The sequence below is a fragment of the Pseudoliparis swirei genome, chromosome 15, assembly GCF_029220125.1.
Source record: "Pseudoliparis swirei isolate HS2019 ecotype Mariana Trench chromosome 15, NWPU_hadal_v1, whole genome shotgun sequence".
NCBI classification, from domain to species: Eukaryota; Metazoa; Chordata; class Actinopteri; order Perciformes; family Liparidae; genus Pseudoliparis; species Pseudoliparis swirei.
This window is the reverse complement of record NC_079402.1, coordinates 490,276-506,467: the sequence shown is the minus strand read 5'-3', so window position 1 is coordinate 506,467 and position 16,192 is coordinate 490,276. Positions and strand designations below refer to the sequence as shown.

At 55.7% G+C, this 16,192-nt stretch overlaps 2 protein-coding genes across 2 annotated transcripts in view; one reads left to right on the top strand and one right to left on the bottom strand.

Moving 5' to 3' along the window:
- Nucleotides 1-15,291, top strand: part of sptan1 (spectrin alpha, non-erythrocytic 1) — a 49,798-nt gene extending 34,507 nt beyond the window's left edge. The window contains exons 42-55 of the mRNA XM_056433110.1: nucleotides 108-229; nucleotides 308-440; nucleotides 5,573-5,616; nucleotides 7,267-7,372; nucleotides 12,062-12,271; nucleotides 12,334-12,630; nucleotides 12,912-13,024; nucleotides 13,116-13,133; nucleotides 13,595-13,649; nucleotides 13,834-14,030; nucleotides 14,123-14,176; nucleotides 14,558-14,704; nucleotides 14,777-14,924; nucleotides 15,006-15,291. Coding sequence (XP_056289085.1) covers nucleotides 108-229; nucleotides 308-440; nucleotides 5,573-5,616; nucleotides 7,267-7,372; nucleotides 12,062-12,271; nucleotides 12,334-12,630; nucleotides 12,912-13,024; nucleotides 13,116-13,133; nucleotides 13,595-13,649; nucleotides 13,834-14,030; nucleotides 14,123-14,176; nucleotides 14,558-14,704; nucleotides 14,777-14,924; nucleotides 15,006-15,131 — 1,770 coding nt within the window. The 3' untranslated portion in view covers nucleotides 15,132-15,291. The remainder of the gene's footprint in view (nucleotides 1-107; nucleotides 230-307; nucleotides 441-5,572; nucleotides 5,617-7,266; nucleotides 7,373-12,061; nucleotides 12,272-12,333; nucleotides 12,631-12,911; nucleotides 13,025-13,115; nucleotides 13,134-13,594; nucleotides 13,650-13,833; nucleotides 14,031-14,122; nucleotides 14,177-14,557; nucleotides 14,705-14,776; nucleotides 14,925-15,005) is intronic.
- The window catches only part of dync2i2 (dynein 2 intermediate chain 2), a 7,133-nt gene continuing 6,221 nt past the window's right edge, over nucleotides 15,281-16,192 (bottom strand). Inside the window, exons 8-9 of the mRNA XM_056433109.1 lie at nucleotides 15,810-15,967; nucleotides 15,281-15,614 (exon numbers count right to left, since the gene is read on the bottom strand). Coding sequence (XP_056289084.1) covers nucleotides 15,355-15,614; nucleotides 15,810-15,967 — 418 coding nt within the window. The 3' untranslated portion in view covers nucleotides 15,281-15,354. The remainder of the gene's footprint in view (nucleotides 15,615-15,809; nucleotides 15,968-16,192) is intronic.

Genomic DNA, 16,192 nt, shown 5'->3' with positions numbered 1-16,192 from the left:
AGTCCACGCCTCGTGAGGCCCTGAAGCTCCTCAGAGAGCCGTGTGTGGGTCCAGTATCTGGACCGTGATGCTGAGGAGTCGTCCTCACGGAGCTCCGCCCCCTGCAGGCGGTGCTGGACACGGGGAAGAAGCTCTCTGACGACAACACCATCGGCCAGGAGGAGATCCAGCAGAGGCTGGCCCAGTTTGTGGACCACTGGAAGGAACTCAAGGACCTGTCTGGAACCAGGTGAGCTAGCTGAGCCCCCCCAGGGCCCCCAGGGGCCCCCAGGACCAGGACCCCCATCTAAGCTTGTGTGTCTCTCAGGGGCCAGAGGCTGGAGGAGTCCCTGGAGTACCAGCAGTTTGTGGCCAACGTGGAAGAGGAGGAGGCGTGGATCAACGAGAAGCTGAACCTGGTGGGCAGCGAGGACTACGGGGACACGCTGGCCGCTGTGCAGGTAACGACACGCTGACGACACGCTAAGGACACGCTGACGACACGCTAAGGACACGCTGACGACACGCTAAGGACACACTGACGACACGCTGACGACACGCTAATGACATGCTGACGACACGCTGACGACACGCTAAGGACACACTGACGACACGCTAAGGACACGCTGACGACACGCTAATGACATGCTGACGACACGCTAAGGACACGCTGACGACACGCTAATGACACGCTGACGACACACTAATGACATGCTGACGACACGCTAAGGACACGCTGACGACACGCTAAGGACACGCTGACGACACGCTAAGGACACACTGACGACACGCTAAGGACACGCTGACGACACGCTAAGGACACGCTGACGACACGCTAAGGACACGCTGACGACACGCTAATGACACGCTGACGACAGCGACACGCTGGCGACACGCTGGCGACACGCTAAGGACACGCTGGCGACACGCTGAGGACACGCTGGCGACACGCTAATGACACGCTGGCGACACGGTAAGGACACGCTGTCGACACGCTAAGGACACGCTGACGACACGCTATGACACGCTGACGACACGCTAAGGACACGCTGGCGACACGCTAAGGACACGCTGACGACACGCTGACGACACGCTAAGGACACGCTGACGACACGCTGACGACACGCTAATGACACGCTGACGACACGCTAAGGACACGCTGACGACACGCTAATGACACGCTGACGACACGCTAAGGACACGCTGACGACACGCTAAGGACACGCTGACGACACGCTAATGACACGCTGACGACACGCTAAGGACACGCTGACGACACGCTGACGACACGCTAAGGACACGCTGACGACACGCTAAGGACACGCTGACGACACGCTAAGGACACGCTGACGACACGCTAAGGACACGCTGACGACACGCTAAGGACACGCTGACGACACGCTGACGACACGCTAAGGACACGCTGACGACACGCTGACGACACGCTAATGACACGCTGACGACACGCTAATGACACGCTGACGACACGCTAAGGACACGCTGACGACACGCTGACATGCTGGCGACACGCTGGCGACACGCTGACCGCTGACACGCAATGACACGCTGACGACACGCTAAGGACACGCTGACGACACGCTGACGACACGCTAATGACACGCTGACGACACGCTAATGACACGCTGACGACACGCTGACGACACTACGACACGCTGGCGACACGCTGACGACACGCTGGCGACACGCTAATGACACGCTGACGACACGCTGACACGCTGACGACACGCTAAGGACACGCTGGCGACACACGCTAAGGACACGCTGGCGACACACTAACGACACGCTAAGACACGCTGGCGACACGCTGGCGACACGCTGATGACACGCTGGCGACACGCTAATGACACGCTGGCGACACGCTAATGACACGCTGGCGACACGCTAAGGACACGCTGGCGACACGCTAAGGACACGCTGCGACGCTGACACGCTGACACGCTAAGAACACGCTGACGACACGCTGACGACACGCTAAGGACACGCTGACGACACGCTAAGGACACGCTGACGACACGCTAAGGACACGCTGACGACACGCTAAGGACACGCTGACGACACGCTGACGACACGCTGACATGCTGACACGCTAATGACACGCTGACGACACGCTAAGGACACGCTGACGACACGCTAAGGACACGCTGACGACACGCTGACGACACGCTAATGACACGCTGACGACACGCTAATGACACGCTGACGACACGCTGACACGCTGACGACACGCTAAGGACACGCTGACGACACGCTAATGACACGCTAACGACACGCTAATGACACGCTAACGACACGCTAATGACACGCTGACGACACGCTGACGACACGCTAAGGACACGCTGACGACACGCTAAGAACACGCTGACGACACGCTAAGGACACGCTGACGACACGCTAATGACACGCTGACGACACGCTAAAGACACGCTAATGACACGCTGACGACACGCTAAGGACACGCTGACGACACGCTAAGGACACACTGACGACACGCTAATGACACGCTGGCGACACGCTAAGACACGCTGGGACACGCTGACGACACGCTAAGGACACGCTGACGACACGCTAATGACACGCTGACGACACGCTGACGACACGCTGACGACACGCTAAGGACACGCTGACGACACGCTAATGACACGCTGACGACACGCTAATGACACGCTGACGACACGCTAAGAACACGCTGACGACACGCTGACGACACGCTAAGGACACGCTGACGACACGCTAAGGACACGCTGACGACACGCTAATGACACGCTAATGACACGCTGACGACACGCTAAGGACACGCTGACGACACGCTAAGGACACACTGACGACACGCTAATGACACGCTGACGACACGCTAAGGACACGCTGACGACACGCTAAGGACACGCTGACGACACGCTAAGGACACGCTGACGACACGCTAAGACACGCTGGCGACACGCTGGACACGTGACACGCTGGCGACACGCTAAGGACACGCTGACGACACGCAGGCGACACACTAATGACACGCTGACGACATGCTAATGACACGCTGGCGACACGCTAAGACACGCTGGCGACACGCTGGCGACACGCTAAGACACGCTGACGACGCCGCGCTAAGGACACGCTGGCGACACGCTGACACGCTAATGACACGCTGGCGACACGCTAATGACACGCTGGCGACACGCTAAGGACACGCTGGCGACGCTATGACACGCTGGCGACACGCTAATGACGCTGACGACGCTGGCGACACGCTAATGACACGCTGGCGACACGCTAATGACACGCTGGCGACACGCTGGACACGCTGGCGACACGCTGGCGACACGCTAAGGACACACTGACGACACGCTAATGACACGCTGACGACACGCTAAGGACACGCTGACGACACGCTAAGGACACGCTGACGACACGCTAAGGACACGCTGACGACACGCTAATGACACGCTGACGACACGCTAATGACACGCTAATGACACGCTGACGACACGCTAAGGACACGCTGACGACACGCTGACGACACGCTAATGACACGCTGACGACACGCTAATGACACGCTGACGACACGCTAAGGACACGCTGACGACACACTAATGACACGCTGACGACACGCTAAGGACACGCTGACGACACGCTAATGACACGCTGACGACACGCTAATGACACGCTGACGACACGCTAATGACACGCTGACGACACGCTAATGACACGCTGACGACACGCTAATGACACGCTGACGACACGCTAAGGACACGCTGACGACACGCTAAGGACACGCTGACGACACGCTAAGGACACGCTGACGACACGCTAATGACACGCTGACGACACGCTGACGACACGCTGACGACACACTGATATGCTGACGACACGCTAAGGACACGCTGACGACACCCTAATGACACGCTGACGACACGCTAATGACACGCTGACGACACGCTAAGACACGCTGACGACACGCTAAGGACACGCTGGCGACACGCTGACACGCTGACACGCTGGCGACACGCTGACACGCTGGCGACACGCTAAGACACGCTGGCGACACGCTAATGACACGCTGGCGACACGCTAAGACACGCTGGCGACACGCTAAGGACACGCTGGCGACACGCTAATGACACGCTGGCGACACGCTAAGACACGCTGACGACACGCTGGCGACACGCTACGACACGCTGACGACACGCTAAGACACGCTGGCGACACGCTGACACGCTGCGACACGCTGGCGACACGCTGACACGCTGGCGACACGCTAACGACACGCTAATGACACGCTGGCGACACGCTAATGACACGCTGGCGACACGCTAAGACACGCTGCGACACGCTGACACGCTGACACGCTGGCGACACGCTGGGACACGCTGACGACACGCTAATGACACGCTGACGACACACTAATGACACGCTGAGGACACGCTGACGATCGCTGACGACACGCTGACGACACGCTAAGGACACGCTGACGACACGCTAATGACACGCTGACGACATAATGACACGCTAAGGACACGCTGGCGACACGCTGGACACGCTGACGACACGCTAATGACACGCTGAACACGCTGGCGACACGCTGACGCATGACACGCTGGCGACACGCTGACGACACGCTGACGACACGCTAATGACACGCTGACGACACGCTACGACACGCTGGACACGCTGACGACACGCTGGCGACACGCTAAGACACGCTGACGACACGCTAAGGACACGCTGACGACACGCTAAGAACACGCTGACGACACGCTGACGACACGCTAAGGACACGCTGACGACACGCTAAGGACACGCTGACGACACGCTAATGACACGCTGACGACACGCTGACACGCTGACGACACGCTAAGGACACGCTGACGACACGCTAAGGACACGCTGACGACACGCTAATGACACGCTGACGACACGCTAAGGACACGCTGACGACACGCTAAGGACACGCTGACGACACGCTAAGAACACGCTGACGACACGCTAATGACACGCTGGCGACACGCTGACACGCTAATGACACGCGCGACACGCTAATGACACGCTGACACGCTGCGACACGCTGACGACACGCTTAATGACACGCTGGCGACACGCTAAGGACACGCTGGCGACACGCTAAGGACACGCTGGCGACACGCTAAGGACACGCTGGCGACACGCTAAGGACACGCTGGCGACACGCTAAGGACACGCTGACGACACGCTGGCGCAACCGCTGACACGCTGGCGACACGCTAAGGACACGCTGGCGACACGCTAAGGACGCTGGCGACACGCTAAGACACGCTGGCGACACGCTGGACACGCTGGCGACACGCTAAGGACACGCTGGCGACACGCTGCGACACGCTGGGACACGCTGGCGACACGCTGGACACGCTCACACGCTGACGACACGCTGACGACACGCTAACACGCTGACGACACGCTGGCGACACGCACCTCCTGGGACACGCTGACGACACGCTGAACGGGCGCACAACCGCTGACGACACGCTACCACCGCTGTGCGACACGCAACACGGCGACACGCTAAGGACACGCTGTGACACGCTATCCACACGCTGACCTCCAGACACGCACCACCTACACGCAAGATGGCGTCACGCTAAGCACACGGTGAGGACACGCTCCTCCACGCTCAAGGACACGCTGACGCACCTCCTATGCGCACGACACGCTGGATCGCACCACGCTGCACACGCTGGACACGCTCCTCACACGCACCTCAGCACACGCTCACACGCCTCCTCACACGCTCATCACGCACCTCCGCACGCTCGACGCACCTCCACACGCCTCCTCATCGCACCTCCTCACACGCACCTCCTCACCGCACCTCCTCTACGCACCTCCTCACACGCACCACCTCCGCACCACCTCGCACCACCTCACGCACCTCCACCTCATACGCACCTCCTCACACGCACCTCCTCGCACGCCCTCACACGCACCGCACCTCATCGCACCACCTCAGCACGCACCTCATACGCACCTCCTCCGCTCACACGCACCTCCTCGCACCTCCTCATCCTCCTCCTCACGCGCACCACCTCCTTCGCACCTCCTCACGCACCTCATCGCACCTCCTCATACGCACACCTCATACGCACCTCCTCATACGCACCTCCTCATACGCACCTCCTCATACGCACCACCTAATACGCACCTCCTCATACGCACCTCATACGCACCTCCTCATACGCACCTCCTCATACGCACCTCCTCATACGCACCACCTCATACGCACCACCTCAAACGCACCTGATACGCACCTCCTCATACGCTCATACGCACCTCATACGCACCTCATACGCACCTCCTCATACGCACCTCCTCATACGTTCCTCATACGCACCTCCTCATACGCACCTCATACGCACCTCCTCATACGTTCCTCATAGGCACCTCCTCATACGCACCTCATACGCACCACCTCATACGCACCTCATACGCACCTCCTCATACGCACCTCCTCATACGCACCTCATACGCACCTCCTCATACGCACCACCTCATACGCACCACCTCATACGCACCACCTCATACGCACCTCCTCATACGCACCTCCTCATACGCACCACCTCATACGCACCTCATACGCACCACCTCATACGCACCTCATACGCACCACCTCATACGCACCTCCTCATACGCACCTCCTCATACGCACCTCATACGCACCACCTCATACGCACCACCTCATACGCACCTCCTCATACGCACCTCCTCGCACCTCCTCCTCACACGCACCTCATCGCACCACCTCATACGCACCTCCTCATACGCACCTCCTCATACGCACCTCCTCATACGCACCTCATACGCACCTCCTCATACGCACCACCTCATACGCACCACCTCATACGCACCTCCTCATACGCACCTCCTCATACGCACCTCATACGCACCTCATACGCACCTCCTCATACACACCTCATACGCACCTCACCTCATACCTCACCTCACCTCCTCACACCTCACCTCCTCATACCTCACCTCACCTCCTCACACCTCTCCTCATACCTCACCTCCTCATACCTCACTTCCTCATACCTCACCTCACCTCCTCATCACTCCTCCTCATACTCACCTCCTCACCACCTCACCTCCTCACTCACCTCACCTCCTCTCACCTCACCTCCTCATACCTCAACTCCTCACCCTCCCTCCTCCTCACTTCCTCATACCTCACCTCACCTCCTCATACCTCAACTCCTCACACCTCACCTCCTCCCCCCCCCCCTCACCTCCTCCCCCTCCATGAAGGCTTGTGATGATGTCATCTCTGTGTTCAGGTGAGAAGGAGAACAGCCTGAAGACTGACGACTACGGCCGAGACCTGTCCTCCGTCCAGACCCTGCTCACCAAGCAGGTACCATGGGACTCTATTGTTACTCTAGTGATACTCTATTGATACCCTCTAGTGATACTCTATTGTTACTCTAGTGATACTCTATTGTTACTCTATTGATACCCTCTAGTGTTACTCTATTGTTACTCGAGTGATACTCTATTGTTACTCTATTGATACCCTCTAGTGTTACTCTATTGTTACTCTAGTGATACTCTAGTGTTACTCTAGTGATACTCTAGTGATACTCTAGTGTTACTCTAGTGATACTCTATTGTTACTCTAGTGATACTCTAGTGTTACTCTAGTGATACTCTATTGTTACTCTATTGATACCCTCTAGTGTTACTCTATTGTTACTCGAGTGATACTCTATTGTTACTCTAGTGATACTCTAGTGATACTCTATTGTTACTCTAGTGATACTCTATTGTTACTCTAGTGATACCCTCTAGTGTTACTCTGTTGTTGCTCGGTGATACTCTGTTGTTACTCTGTTGATACCCTCTGGTGTTACTCTGTGCTCTATTGTTACTCGGTGATGCTCTGTTGTTACTCTAGTGATACTCTGGTGATACTCTGGTGATGCTCTATTGTTACTCTAGTGATACTCTGTTACTCTGGTGATACTCTGGTGATGCTCTGGTGTTACTCTGGTGATGCTCTGGGTGATGCTCTGGTGATGCTCTGTGTTACTCTGGTGATGCTAGTGTTACTCTGGTGATGCTCTGTTGTTGCTCGGGTGATGCTCTATTGTTACTCTGGTGATCTGGTGTTACTCTGGTGATGCTCTGGTGTTACTCTGGTGATGCTCTGGTGTTGCTCTGGTGATGCTCTGGTGTTGCTCTGGTGATCGCTAGTGTTACTCTGGTGATGCTGGTGTTGCTCTGGTGATACTCTGGTGTTGCTCTGGTGATACTCTGGTGTTGCTCTGGTGATGCTCTGGTGTTGCTCTGGTGATGCTCTGGTGTTACTCTGGTGATGCTCTGGTGTTACTCTGGTGATGCTCTGGTGTTGCTCTGGTGATGCTCTGGTGTTACTCTGGTGATGCTCTGGTGTTACTCTGGTGATACTCTGGTGTTACTCTGGTGATGCTCTGGTGTTACTCTGGTGATACTCTGGTGTTACTCTGGTGATACTCTGGTGTCTGGTACTCTGGTGATACTCTAGTGTTACTCTGGTGATGCTCTGGTGATGCTCTGGTGTTACTCTGGTGATGCTCTGGTGTTGCTCTGGTGATACTCTGGTGATGCTCTGGTGATACTCTGGTGTTACTCTGGTGATGCTCTGGTGTTACTCTGGTGATGCTCTGGTGTTGCTCTGGTGATGCTCTGGTGTTACTCTGGTGATACTCTGGTGTTGCTCTGGTGATACTCTGGTGTTACTCTGGTGATACTCTGGTTACTCTGGTGATGCTCTGGTGTTACTCTGGTGATGCTCTGTGTTGCTCTAGTGATGCTCTATTGTTACTCTGGTGATGCTCTGGTGTTACTCTGGTGATACTCTGGTGTTACTCTGGTGATGCTCTGGTGTTACTCTGGTGATACTCTGGTGTTGCTCTGGTGATGCTCTGTTGTTGCTCTGGTGTACTCTGGTGATACTCTGTTGTTACTCTGGTGATGCTCTGGTGTTACTCTGGTGATGCTCTGGTGTTACTCTAGTGATACTCTATTGTTACTCTAGTGATACTCTAGTGTTACTCTAGTGATACTCTAGTGATACTCTGGTACTCTGGTGATGCTCTGGTGTTGCTCTGGTGATACTCTGGTGACTCTGGTGATACTCTGGTGTTACTCTAGTGATGCTCTAGTGTTACTCTGGTGATGCTCTATTGTTACTCGGTGATGCTCTGGTGTTACTCTGGTGATGCTCTGTTGTTACTCTGGTGATGCTCTAGTGTTACTCTGGTGATACTCTGTTGTTACTCTGGTGATGCTCTGTTGTTACTCTGGTGATGCTCTGGTGTTGCTCTGGTGTTACTCTGGTGATACTCTGTGTTACTCTGGTGATGCTCTGGTGATGCTCTGTTGTTACTCTGGTGATGCTCTGTTGTTACTCTGGTGATGCTCTGTTGTACTCTGGTGTTACTCTGGTGATACTCTGGTGATGCTCTGGTGTTACTCTGGTGATGCTCTGTTGTTACTCTGGTGATGCTCTGGTGTTACTCTGGTGATACTCTGGTGATGCTCTAGTGATACTCTGGTGATGCTCTGGTTGCTCTGGTGTTACTCTGGTGATGCTCTGTTGTTACTCTGGTGATGCTCTGGTGTTGCTCTGGTGATGCTCTATTGTTACTCTGGTGATGCTCTGGTGTTACTCTGGTGATGCTCTGGTGTTACTCTGGTGATGCTCTGGTGTTACTCTGGTGATGCTCTGTTGTTGCTCTGGTGTTACTCTGGTGATGCTCTGGTGTTGCTCTGGTGATGCTCTGGTGTTACTCTGGTGATGCTCTGTTGTTACTCTGGTGATGCTCTAGTGTTGCTCTGGTGATACTCTGGTGATGCTCTGTTGTTACTCTGGTGATGCTCTAGTGTTACTCTGGTGATGCTCTGGTGTTACTCTGGTGATACTCTGTGATGCTCTGGTGACTCTGGTGTTACTCTGGTGATGCTCTGTTGTTACTCTGGTGATGCTCTGTGTTACTCTGGTGTTACTCTAGTGATACTCTGGTGTTACTCTGTGATGCTCTATTGTTACTCTGGTGATGCTCTATTGTTACTCTAGTGTTACTCTAGTGATACTCTATTGTTACTCTAGTGATACGCTAGTGTTACTCTAGTGATACTCTAGTGTTACTCTAGTGATACTCTAGTGTTACTCTAGTGATACTCTAGTGTTACTCTAGTGATACTCTATTGTTACTCTAGTGATACTCTAGTGTTACTCTAGTGATACTCTAGTGTTACTCTAGTGATACTCTAGTGATACTCTATTGTTCTCTAGTGATACTCTATTGTTACTCTAGTGATACTCTAGTGTTACTCTAGTGTTACTCTAGTGATACTCTAGTGATACTCTAGTGTTACTCTAGTGTTACTCTAGTGATACTCTATTGTTACTCTGGTGATACTCTAGGTGATACTCTGGTGATACTCTGTTGTTACTCTGGTGATGCTCTGGTGTTACTCTGGTGCTCTATTGTTACTCTGGTGATGCTCTGTTGTTACTCTGGTGATACTCTGTTACTCTGGTGATGCTCTGGTGTTGCTCTGGTGATACTCTGTTGTTACTCTAGTGATACTCTGGTACTTGTTTACTCTGGTGATTGCTCTGGTGTACTCTGTGACTCTATTGTTACTCGTGACTCTGGTGACTACTCTGGTGATGCTCTGTTGTGTGACTCTCTGTGATACTCTGGTGCTCTATTGTTACTCTTGCTCTTGTTACTCTAGTGATGCTCTGGTGTTACTCTAGTGTGCTCTGTTGTTACTCTAGTGATGCTCTCTGTGACTCTGTGATACTCTGTGACTCTAGTGATACTCTAGTGTTGCTCTAGTGACTCTGTGTGATACTCTAGTGACTCTCTCTTGTGACTCTCTGTGTCTACTGTGACTCTGTGCCTCTCTTGTGACTCTAGTGATACTCTGTGTTACTCTACTGTGACTCTCTTGTGTTACTCTATTGTTACTCTACTGTGACTCTACTGTGATACTCTGTGTTGTGACTCTAGTGATACTCTTGTTACTCTAGTGATACTCTAGTGTTACTCTAGTGATACTCTAGTGTTATTCTAGTGATACTCTATTGTTACTCTAGTGATACTCTATTGTTACTCTACTGTGCCTCTCTTGTGACTCTCTTGTGACTCCACTGTGACTCCATTGTGCCTCTACTGTGACTCCACTGTGACTCTCTTGTGACTCCACTGTGACTCTCTTGTGACTCTACTGTGACTCTACTGTGACTCTACTGTGACTCTACTGTGACTCCATTGTGCCTCTACTGTGACTCTACTGTGACTCTACTGTGACTCCACTGTGACTCCATTGTGACTCTACTGTGACTCTACTGTGACTCCATTGTGCCTCTACTGTGCCTCTCTTGTGACTCTACTGTGACTCTACTGTGACTCTCTTGTGACTCTCTTGTGACTCTCTTGTGCCTCTACTGTGACTCTACTGTGCCTCTCTTGTGACTCTACTGTGCCTCTCTTGTGACTCTACTGTGACTCTACTGTGACTCTCTTGTGCCTCTACTGTGACTCTACTGTGACTCTACTGTGACTCCATTGTGCCTCCACTGTGCCTCCACTGTGACTCCACTGTGCCTCCACTGTGCCTCCACTGTGACTCCACTGTGACTCCACTGTGCCTCCACTGTGCCTCCACTGTGACTCCATTGTGCCTCTACTGTGCCTCCACTGTGACTCTACTGTGACTCTACTGTGACTCCACTGTGACTCCATTGTGCCTCTACTGTGACTCCACTGTGCCTCTACTGTGACTCCATTGTGACTCCACTGTGCCTCTACTGTGACTCTACTGTGACTCCACTGTGACTCCATTGTGCCTCTACTGTGACTCCATTGTGCCTCTACTGTGACTCTACTGTGACTCCACTGTGCCTCTCTTGTGCCTCTACTGTGACTCCATTGTGACTCCACTGTGACTCCATTGTGCCTCTACTGTGCCTCTACTGTGACTCTACTGTGACTCCACTGTGCCTCCACTGTGCCTCTACTGTGACTCTACTGTGACTCTGCGTCCCCAGGAGACGTTTGACGCGGGGCTGCAGGCCTTCCAGCAGGAGGGCATCAGCAGCATCACGGCGCTGCAGGACCAGCTGCTGGCAGCGCAGCACGTGCAGCAGCGCGCGCTGCAGGAGCGCCACGCCGCGCTGCTGCAGCGCTGGAGGCAGCTGCTGGGCGACTCGGCCGCCCGCAGGGAGCGGCTGCTGCAGGCGCAGGAGCACTTCAGGAAGGTGGGTCCCTGGGGGCCGGGGGCCGCGGTGGGCCGGTCTGACTCTGAGGGTGTGGCTCCCAGGTGGAGGACTTGTTCCTGACCTTCGCCAAGAAGGCGTCGGCCTTCAACAGCTGGTTCGAGAACGCGGAGGAGGACCTGACGGACCCGGTGCGCTGCAACTCGCTGGAGGAGATCCGGGCCCTGCGCGAGGCCCACGAGGCCTTCAGGGCCTCGCTGAGCTCGGCGCAGGCCGACTTCGGCCAGCTGGCCGAGCTGGACCGGCAGATCAAGAGCTACCAGGTGGCCTCCAACCCCTACACCTGGTTCACCATGGAGGCGCTGGAGGAGACCTGGAGGAACCTGCAGAAGATCATCAAGGTGACCCTCGTCTTCCTCACGCCACCAACTCTGGACTCCTGGTCCTGGTCCTGGTCCTGGTCCTGGTCCTGTGCTGCTTCTTTCAAAGAGCTGAACCCTTCCTTCCTGACTGAAGCTCAAAGTGTCAGGAGATGAAACACGGAGGATTAGGGGAGTCGTTCATGTTGTCATATGACTATGAATAAGTCCTCTTTGTCTCCTCCTCCTCCTGTGTCCTCCTGTCTCCTCCTCTTGTGTCCTCCTCCTCCTCCTCCCGTCTCCTCCTCCTCCTCCTGTCTCAGGAGCGAGAGCTGGAGCTGCAGAAGGAGCAACGACGACAAGAGGAGAACGACAAGCTGCGCCAGGAGTTCGCTCAGCACGCCAACGCCTTCCACCAATGGCTGCAGGAGACACGGTGAGGCTCCGGCTGCACGTTGTTGTTGTTGTTGTTGTTGACCTGTTGTTTCTCTCCCTCCTCTTGGCTCCTCCCCCTTGCTGCTCATCAGGACGTATCTTCTGGACGGGTGAATATCACTTTTCTCTTTGTTGTTGTTGTGAATCTTTAGTCTCTGGTGTCGAGTCTTCAGCGTCTAGAGGACGGAGAACACGCGTGTTCCTCGCGTGTTCCTCTCGTGTTCCTCGCGTGTTCCTCTCGTGTTCCTCGCGTGTTCCTCTCGTGTTCCTCACGTGTTCATCGCGTGTTCCTCTCGTGTTCCTCGCGTGTTCCTCGCGTGTTCATCGCGTGTTCCTCGCGTGTTCATCGCGTGTTCCTCGCCTGTTCCTCACGTGTTCCTCACGTGTTCCTCGCGTGTTCATCGCCTGTTCCTCACGTGTTCCTCACGTGTTCCTCGCGTGTTCATCGCGTGTTCATCGCCTGTTCCTCGCGTGTTCCTCTCGTGTTCCTCGCGTGTTCATCGCGTGTTCCTCGCGTGTTCCTCGCGTGTTCCTCAGGCCGGTGGTTCCTCTAACTGTTCTCTCTCCTCAGGTCGTGTATGGTGGAAGAATCTGGAACCCTGGAGTCTCAGCTGGAGGCCACCAAGGTAAAGACCTCCTGGGCCGAGTTCACCTGGTGCTGACCTGAAGGTCTGGACCAGGTGAGGCTAACGGGGACTCTCTCTCTCTCTCTCTCTCTCTCTCTGTCCCTCTCTCTATCTCCCTCTCTCTCCCCCCTCCCTCTCTCTGTCTCTCCCTCTCTCTCTCTCCCCTCCCCCCCTCCCCCCCCAGCGTAAGCACCAGGAGATCCGCGCCATGCGCAGCCAGCTGAAGCGGATCGAGGACCTGGGGGCCGCCATGGAGGAGGCCCTGATCCTGGACAACAAGTACACGGAGCACAGCACGGTGGGCCTGGCGCAGCAGTGGGACCAGCTGGACCAGCTGGGCATGAGGATGCAGCACAACCTGGAGCAGCAGATCCAGGCCCGGTACACGCCACGCACACGCCAAGCACACGCCATGCACACGCCATGCACACGCAGCCCCCGCGTGCTGCTTGACGCTCCTCTCTCCTCCTCAGGAACACGACTGGAGTGACGGAGGAGGCGCTGAAGGAGTTCAGCATGATGTTCAAGTGAGTGACTCCACCAGGAGCTGCTGCCTCCGCGTTCTCATGTTCTCATGTTCCTGATGTTCTCCCCGTGTTCTCATGTTCTCCCTGTGTTCCTGATGTTCTCCCCGTGTTCTCATGTTCTCCCTGTGTTCCTGATGTTCTCCCCGTGTTCTCCCTGTGTTCCTGATGTTCTCCCCGTGTTCTCATGTTCTCCCTGTGTTCCTGATGTTCTCCCCGTGTTCTCCCTGTGTTCCTGATGTTCTCCCTGTGTTCCTGATGTTCTCCCGTGTTCCTGATGTTCTCCCCGTGTTCTCCCTGTGTTCCTGATGTTCTCCCGTGTTCCTGATGTTCTCCCCGTGTTCCTGATGTTCTCCCGTGTTCTCCGTGCTCTCCGTGCTCCAGGCACTTTGACAAGGAGAAGTCTGGCCGTCTGAACCACCAGGAGTTCAAGTCGTGTCTGCGCTCTCTGGGCTACGACCTGCCGATGGTGGAGGAGGGAGAACCCGACCCAGAGTTCGAGGCCATCCTGGACACCGTGGACCCCAACAGGTGCGCTGCCGCGTGTTCCTCTGACGGCGTGTCGGTTCTGACGGGTTCTCTGCTGACGGGTTCTCTCCTCAGGGACGGGAACGTGTCGCTGCAGGAGTACATGGCCTTCATGATCAGCCGCGAGACGGAGAACGTGAAGTCCAGCGAGGAGATCGAGAGCGCCTTCAGAGCCCTGAGCGCGGAGAACAAGCCCTACGTCACCAAGGAGGATCTCTACCAGGTGGGCTCCGGTCCAGGACCAGGACCAGGACCAGGACCAGGACCCGGTGTGCGTGGGTCTGACTGTGCTTCTCCCTTCCAGAACCTGAGCCGGGAGCAGGCGGACTACTGCCTGTCCCACATGAAGCCGTTCCTGGACGGGAAGGGCCGCGAGCTGCCGGCCGCCTTCGACTTCGTGGAGTTCACTCGCTCGCTGTTCGTCAACTGACCCTCGCCCCGGGGACCAATCGGGACGCGGCGCGCACGCACACACACACGCAGCTCACGTGCATGACAAGGCAATAACAAGTATTTATGTGGCTTCTAACCGCTCTGTGCTTCATGTTTCACGCTTTAAGAACTAATAAACGCTACTGATTACAACTGGACACACGGCTCGCTTTATTATTCACTACGGGAGCACCGATTGGCTCTCTGCTCCCGCCGGACAGTCACTCTGACGCCTGATTGGCTATCTGCTCCAGCCGGCCGCTCTCTCTCGGGTTCTGCTCCGTCAGCTCGTGGCTCAGCTGCCAGACGCAGACGGTTCCGTCGGTTCTCCCCGCGGCCAGCAGCCGGTGGTTCTGAGGGTTGAAGGCCAAGCAGGTAGCAGCTTGGTTGGCTCCGCCCATCTCCATGTTGGCTCCTCCCATCTCCAGGGTGGCTACTGGTCTCTGGGACCCGCGGCCCAGGTCGAACACCTGGACCTCACCTGGGACAGAACAAGGATTCAAATGTGCTGACGGATATGCAAATGAGATGCAAATCCAGCTACACGCACATACACACATACGCACACACACATACACGCGCACACACACACACACGCACACACACACATATGCACACACACACACGCACACACACGCACACACACACACACGCGCACAAACACACACACGCGCACCTTGTCCGGTGGCAGCAGCGAGGACCAGCGGCCTGCTGGGCGACCACTGCACCTGGAAGCCGTAGCGGTCCGAGAGCCGGATGGAGGTCAGCGGCTCGGCCTGCAGCAGCGAGTGAAGGTGGAGCAGACCGTCGGCCCCCGTGCTCACAAACAGGTTCCTGGAGACCACGAGACCCCATGAGGACCTCATGAGGGCCACAGGACCCCATGAGGGCCACAGGACCCCATGAGGGCCACAAGACCCCATGAGGACCCCATGAGGACCACAAGACCCCATGAGGACCACAAGACCCCATGAGGACCACAAGACCCCATGAGGACCAGACCCATGAGGGCCACAAGACCCCATGAGGACCCCATGAGGGCCACAGGACCCCATGAGG